Consider the following 7263-nt stretch of genomic DNA (forward strand, 5'->3'; position numbering starts at 1 on the left):
GGAACGCTTTTCATCGCAGTCCCCTTATCCCTCAAATCTCCCCCAGAAGTGCTGCGTCGTCGTTGACATTCAGGACATTCTTGTTATTACCATGTCGTAAGCATTTCCCACTTGGTAACAGAGACATTTTTCACTCATTCAAAGCAAATCAATACGTTCCTAATCTCGTTTCACAGCAACATCGGGAACTGCTGGTGGGCTTTTACATTGAAACGCAGGAGGTTCGTCCGGATGTTGGGTGTTGCCGCTTCGCTGTGCCTACCTCCCCCTGGCGTCTCCCGGTGGTACTGCACCCCCGGCCCCCTGTAGTATGGTATGTAGGTTTCGTGCAGGTTTTTCCAAGCTTCTTGGTGTTTTAAAGCTCCCAACAGGCCGCTCCTTTGTGTAACCGCGGCTATCTAGCGCCAACTGTAGGTTCAATGTTCATACCATCGTGTTTTTCCTTTCTAGGGGCACACTTTTCGGTTAAAAAAAAAAAAAAAAGAAAGAAAGAAAGGGGGGAAAAAATAAAAAAGAAAGAAAGAAAGGATAACAAAGCTACAACCTTGTCGAAGGGAACACATGCAGTCATAAGGTGGTTGTGATGTTAAATATTAGTCCTAATATGTTACAAACTAACGCGTCGAAACGTTTATACTTCGATAGCTTAACGCGCAGTTTTGCTTCAATCTCACTCCACGTCATCAGTATTAATGTCGTGACTTTGCTCGACTATGATCTTAAAAGAAACTTTGGCAGGCGGGCGGTGACGTCACAGCAGTTGATATTTTTATTTATTTATTTATTTATTTATTTATTTGTTTGTTTTTGTTTTTTTGCCTGAACGAAGCGCCGGCAGAGTTGGCTCGTTGTTGTTGTTGTTGTTGTTGTTGTTGTTTTTGTCATTTGTGTTTGTGTGTGTGTGTGTGTATGTGTGTGTGCAGTGCGGATTAAAAATGGACGGTCCGGAGCGGTGGTGGGACGGTGGGGAGAACGCCGCGGCACACCGGGGTCAGCCACTTCCTACTACGGTTGGCTTTTTTGAAAGGACCGGTTGGAGCCTCTCGCGGCTCCCGACCAATCGGAAGTGAGTATTTTTCGCGCTGGTCGGCCAGAGAGTTTGAGTTTCCCGCAAGCTTCCTCGACTCGACTTGAATGAAAACCTCGGCACGACGCGATGGGCTCGGCTTTAATTTCCCTTTAACCACGGAGAGCACGTCCAACAGGTAACTGCGAGGGAAACGGGGCCTTTTTCATCGTATTGTCAACCCGGAGCGCCCCTAACCGGCTTCGGCCACTGGGTTTGCAACACACTTGTTCGGCACGACCATCCATTTTAGCACGGGAGCATCTTGGCTAGTTAGCACGCTAGCTAGCGGCGCTAACACTGGGACGGTGCCGTTTCTGTAGACCCTGAGTTGCGCCCAGAGGTTAGCATCGCTCAGCACGGTTAGCTTTCTCTTCTTCTTTTTTTTTAACGAGCTGTCATGGCGCCCACAAATGGGAGGTGGAGGAGGTCAGTGAATACCCGAAACGGCAGCGAAGCACTTTACAGAAAGTACGACAATAGACGAGTCGTGGACCCCGTGACTGGGCTCCTCAGTGGCGGCAGGACTGCTAGCGCGTCAACCGCGTTTGGCCACTAGTTTCTGGGCTGGCTGGCTCAGTCTATTTGCTGGAATGCGGCGTAATGGCTGACATGGGATGTCGATGCCGTCGCTGCGCAGCACAGTGGGGGGAGAGTCCTGGTCCTGAGCCGTGCCCGGGGAGGTGGAGGCTTTCCCCGCATCGTGGCTTCCGTTTCAAATGGTAGCCGGCGCCTGACATCACCGGAGCGGCTCGTAACTTTTGCAGGGCTAACTTATCCGAACGGAATGACTCAGCGGCGGACACAAACATTAGCCCCTTCTCTCTTTTTTGCGCTGTTTTAAAGTTGGATGCATCGATCGTGTTCGGTGTGTTTATTTATTTTTCATTATTGTTGTTATTGTTTCTTCTTCTTTTTTTTTGACTGAGAGGGGTGCCGTCGTCCTCCCTCATCACACCTTAACACCCGGCGGTTTTATACCGTCGTCTCGTCGGTAACTTTGACTTTTAGCGGCTTTTCTCGCTGTGGTGATGCTGCAGTGGCCGGCCGCCCTGCTGCTGCCGCTGCTGCTGCTCCTCCAGCCCGCCAAGGCTACGGCTAGCCGCCGCTTGCTAGGAGAGTGTCACTGAGGCTGGGTGTTGTTTTTTTTGTTTTTTTTTCCCTGAACGTGGTTGTTAGACCGCGGTAAATGACATCAGTTGCAGCAGCTCATGAATCCGGTGATTCCAGCCATTGTTCCTCCCGCGATCCTGCGATTGTTTTCCCGCGACAGGTGCCGTTTTCCCGGTCGGCGCCAAGCGAAACTGCACTATTTTTTTTTGCACACTGACCCCCTCCCCATCCCACTTACCACCACCCATGACGTCTTGCTTTGAATAGAGAGCACCGAGTGCACGGAGCTGCACGGGTTGGTTGAACCTGTGGAATGAGTGAGTTTTTCTGTGTGCTTTCTGTGCAGCTCGGGGAGCCCGGACGGCGTGCCTGATGGGATGGACGGCAAAGGGAGCTCCCTGCCATCCATGCCTGAACCAGCCAAGCCCGTCAGCATGAAGCAGCTGCCAGAGTCCCTCAGCGTGCGAAGCGGCGGCGGCGGCGGGGACCTGAGCGGCGACCCCAGCCTACTCCTGGACAAGGCTGCCGCCACGCTGCAGGACAGCGTCCTGCAGAAGATGGCCAACCACGGCCCCGACGGGCTCCGGGAGCTCACCTCCCGCATGCTGAATGGCGACCAGGATGCCCTGCCCAAGCGCTGTGCCCCCGAGCAGCCTATGCCCGAAGGTGCCGAGGTTCCGTCCACCAACGGCAGCCACCAGCGCAGCAGCAGCAGCAGCAGCAGCAGCAGCAGCAGCAGCAACCCCCCTCAAGCTGAACCTCCAGAGCTGAAGGCCACCGTTCCCCAGGTGGTTCAGCAGCCGTGCTGCACCAACGGGACCAGTTTGACCGCCGCCACGGAGGGAAATGTGTCGGGGGGGCCAGAGAAGAGACAGGACGCAAAGATGAGACGAGGGAGAGTTCACAAAGAAAAGAGTGAGGCGGAGTTGAGTCCCGGCGTGGTCCCCGCGAAGACCCCGGAACACATGGACGCTGTGGATGGAGGAGCAGCCCAGGTTCTTATTTTTATTCCCTCATTTAATGACGCTGACTACACTGTAAGTTGCTGCTGACTGCGACGTGGAGTTACTCACAACCTTTTGGAATTGCAAGATATTGTTGAGCTGACTTGATGACTAAATGATAAAAGCCAAGTGTTGAATGTGATTTAAAAACTCTTGTTGTTTTGAATTTGTTTTAATCTCTTTCCTCCCATCGGTTCCAGCCGGACGTCGTCCAGGAGACACTGACGCTGCCCCTGGTGCACTCTGTTGGGGATCTCGTCTGGGCCAAAGTCTCAGGGTACCCTTGGTGGCCCTGCATGGTGACCTCTGACCCCGAGTTCAACAGTCACTTCAAACAGAAACAGAAAGGTGAGAGTTCAGAGGGAAAAGATTCAGAGTTTATTGGGCAGTTAATACATGAATGTACCTCATTCCAAATGTTTTCATGTTTGTTTTTCTTTGTTTTAGCCGCTGGCAGCAAGTCAGGCGTTCTGTACCACGTGCAGTACTTTGGAGACGCCCCAGAGAGAGGCTACATCTTTGAGAGGAACATGGTGTCTTTCAGGGGAGAGCATCAGTACCAGGACCTGAGCCAGAGGAACAAGCAGCAGCCGCAGCAGCAGCAGCAGCAGCAGCAGCAGCAGCCGCAGCCGCAGCAGCAGCAGCAGCAGCAGCAGCAGCAGCAGCAGCAGCAGCAGCAGCAGCTGCCGCCCTCACGTGCCCTGCACAAAAATGTAAACGCACCCCTTCCTCTCTTCCTTTCAGTTCCCTCAACATTGCACACGACACCACACAACAGCCGTCCCTCAACACTAGTCAACACATTTATGCTCTCTGTTGAGAGTTGCCCGTTTAAGGCGACGATGACTGAAAAATCATTCGCCGCGTCGCCTTCCTTTCTCCGTCCTCCAGGGGGTGCCACCCATCCCCCGTAAACACCGCGCTCAGTGGAACATGGGCATCATCCAGGCCAAGGAGGCCCTCAACATGTCGCTGGAGGAGCGCATGGCCACCTTCCAGTTTGTGTACGACGACGAGGGTCCTCACCTGAACCCCAGCATCATGGAGATGCTGAAGCCTGAGGTGGGCTTCGGACCCCTGCTGCTCTCCGGCGAGGCCGCGCTGCCCGGAGGAGCAGGAGAACGGCTGAACGAGCGGCAGGACTCCACGTCGGCAGATCCAAAGCTGCAGGTGAGGAACGTCGGCCCTGGAGAAACCGTGCACCGTCTCCCAGGACCCACTGGCTCCAGTCTTCACACTCTGTCTGCGCCGTGTCCAGACTGCAGAAGCACCAGGAGAATCTGCAGCGGCAGCACCACCGAAGAAGAAGAGAAGGAAAGCGCAGCAGCCTCAGTCTCCTCCCACTAAGACCGTGCGCAGAAGGAAGAGGAAGGACGACGACAACACCTCCGACCCCATGAAGAAGAGGAAACCCCGGCAGGTCCCTCCAGTCACGGCTGGTCCAGCGTCCGCCGCCGCCGCCGCCACCGGTGGAGACCAAGCGAAGAAACGGCGAAAGAAAAAGACGCCCGGCGAGGAGGAGGAGGAGGAGAAGGAGAACGGTTCCTCGGGTGAATATGTCTGACGATTCAAGTCTGCTCCCATCAGTCAGTGCGTGTGACTCGGCGACGTTTCTCACTATTTTCTGTGTCTTTCGTCTTTAGTGACGTCCAAGTCCAAGAAGACAGCCAAGAAGCCTCGGACCGACGCTGCAGCAGAGAAAAGTGAGCAGCCTAAGAAGAGACGCAGGACCAAGAAGGATGCTGAGAAGGAGGTGAAGCCCGCTTTGAATCGAGGCCTACAACTCACCATTATTTCAACCATCCCTTATTGCAATGGATCATTTGGATATCCCAAAAAAAATCCAATTAATTTTACACTTTTTTTGTTCTAAGTTAAAAAAAACAAAAACAAAAACTAACTCGCCAAGTAAATTCCCGGTGCCAAAAGAGCAAAAAGTGCACCGACAGGGTTCAGGGCTCCAGACTGCCCCCTACATGGTTGCATTTTGCCCCCTGTAATTTGAGACTGTGAGGAAATTTTTAATCTACTCCCACGTGTGGGATCTCTTAAATAAAAATATATATTTAAATATATTTATTCATGTTAATGGAATAAGTGGGGAAATAATCTATTTGGTGGTCAAAAATGATTGTTGGATTAATCGATTAAAAAAAAAAAAATTTGTCAGGTGCAGCCCTGATATTTTCTCGCTGACCACTGTGCTCCGAGTAAAACAGAGGGAGCCTGGAGCCCTGGCGTCGCTACTTGAACATCCCTCAAAGTGCCTTTGAGTAGAGTCCTCTCCATAAAGGAGTCAGTCGTAAAAAATTAAATGGACTAACAAAAAGACACACGCAAGGCTTTTTCATTGATCAATAAATAAATTGACCCAGAGAAACACTGCAATGTTTCTTTAAAAACAAAAAAACAACCCGTCTCCAGACCTTCAACTCCCTGTTTGTTGCCCCTCAGGCTTCCTCCGTTCTGGAGGAAACTGGCAAGAAGCAGAGAAGAAGAAGAAGAAAAAGTGAAGAAGAGGTGACGGAAACCAAGAGGCCCCCGGAGCTCCTCCCTGGTACGCTGGCGGTTCAACCTCCTCCCCGCTGCTGCTGCTGCTGCTCCTGCTCCTGCAGGTTCTTCACGGCCGTCTTCCTCCTCCGTCTGCAGGTGAGCCGGACGGCGAGAAGCCCAAACGCAGGAGGAAGCGAAGGCAGGAGGGGGAGAGTCAGGAGGCAGCGTCCAAGGTGAAGAAGAGACGCCTGTCGCCCAGTCCCGACCCCGAGGTGAGTGAGCAGCAGCATCTTACTCCTGCCCCACCATCCCCACCTCCTCCTCCTCCTCCTCCTCCTCCTGCTCCTGACCTCTAGTTGTTGTTGATGTTGTGTGCAGGTGTCTGGTAGTGAAGGACGTCCTGACTCTCCCAGTGACAGCCTGGACGGCACCAAGAAGGGCGAGAGGAAGAAGGAGTTTGTCTGTCAGGTGGGTGCTCCCTCCTCCTCTTCTTCATTCTCCTCCTTCATTTTCTCCTTGTTGTCCTTCTCTTTCTCCTCCTACTTCTTCTCTTCCCTCTTCCCCCTCCTTCTTTATCTTCTCCTTCTCTTCCCTTTATCTTCCCCTCCTCCTCTTCCTCCTGTTCCCCTGTCTTTTTCCTCTTCTCTTCCTCCTGCTCCTCCTTATTCTTCTCCTTCCTCCTCCTCCCCTCCATTTCCCCCTGCTCCCCCATCCTCCTGGTCCTCCCTCTCCTCCTCCACCTCCTCCACCCCCTCGCCCTGGTCACCTGAAATAGTCCCAGCCGTCACCACGCTGTCCTGCTGTGGGTCTGGTCTGGTCTGGTCTGACCTGGTCTGACCTGACCTGGTCTGGTGTGGTGTGGTTTTGCAGGTGTGTGAGCAGGCCGGTGAGGAGCTGGTGCCGTGTGAGGGTCAGTGCTGTGGGATGTTCCACCTGCAGTGTCTGGGCGAGTCCTTCAAGCCTGAGGAGAAGCTGCAGTGTCAGGAGTGCAGCAGTGGTGAGAGCACGGCTCTTCTTCCTCTTCTTCTTCCTCTTCTTCATCTTCTTCATCTTCACCTGCTCTGACCTGGTGGAGGCGCTCTGACCCCCCCCCCCACACACACACCCCCCACCCCCCCAGGCCTCCACTCGTGCTTCCAGTGCAAGCGTGCTGACGGCACGGTGCGCCGCTGCCACGTGCCCCACTGTGGGAAGTTCTACCACGAGGCCTGCATCCGCCTCAACCCGCTCACCGTGCTGGACAACAAGGGCTTCCGCTGCCCGCTGCACACCTGCCTGGGCTGCTGCTACGGCAACCGCACCAAGAACAAGTCCACCAAGGGTCAGTCCACACACGGGGCTCCACGCTGCCCCCACATGGTCGCATTTTCAGTTTGATCGTTCTAAAAAGTTTTCCCCTTTTAAAAAAAAAAAAAAAAATAGCAATAAAGATGCATCAAAATAGATTTTTTTTTATTTTTTATTTTTTACATAAATTAGCATGTTTACATTGACATGTTAATCAAGGAAAGTGGAGAATGTAATTGGGAAGATAGTTGTTTACGTAATTGAAGCATGAATAGTTTGATTAATGAATTAATCTGGGAA

General features: G+C 52.9%; 1 protein-coding gene across 3 annotated transcripts in view; it reads left to right on the forward strand.

The window, feature by feature from the left end:
• Nucleotides 1-910: 910 nt before the first annotated feature.
• Nucleotides 911-7263, forward strand: part of nsd2 (nuclear receptor binding SET domain protein 2) — a 13023-nt gene continuing 6670 nt past the window's right edge. For 2 of the 3 annotated variants that reach the window (XM_076017253.1, XM_076017254.1), the window contains exons 1-12: nucleotides 911-1066; nucleotides 2526-3174; nucleotides 3384-3531; nucleotides 3631-3896; nucleotides 4075-4353; nucleotides 4442-4733; nucleotides 4827-4936; nucleotides 5638-5740; nucleotides 5833-5948; nucleotides 6055-6144; nucleotides 6547-6673; nucleotides 6797-6997. In XM_076017253.1, the coding sequence (XP_075873368.1) occupies nucleotides 936-1066; nucleotides 2526-3174; nucleotides 3384-3531; nucleotides 3631-3896; nucleotides 4075-4353; nucleotides 4442-4733; nucleotides 4827-4936; nucleotides 5638-5740; nucleotides 5833-5948; nucleotides 6055-6144; nucleotides 6547-6673; nucleotides 6797-6997 (2512 nt within the window). In that variant the 5' untranslated portion in view covers nucleotides 911-935. The other variant, XM_076017255.1, reaches the window with a different exon arrangement.

Source organism: Nelusetta ayraudi, unplaced genomic scaffold (genome assembly GCF_046127955.1).
Source record: "Nelusetta ayraudi isolate G7.1 ecotype Tasmania unplaced genomic scaffold, CSIRO-AGI_Nayr_v1 ptg000302l, whole genome shotgun sequence".
NCBI classification, from domain to species: Eukaryota; Metazoa; Chordata; class Actinopteri; order Tetraodontiformes; family Monacanthidae; genus Nelusetta; species Nelusetta ayraudi.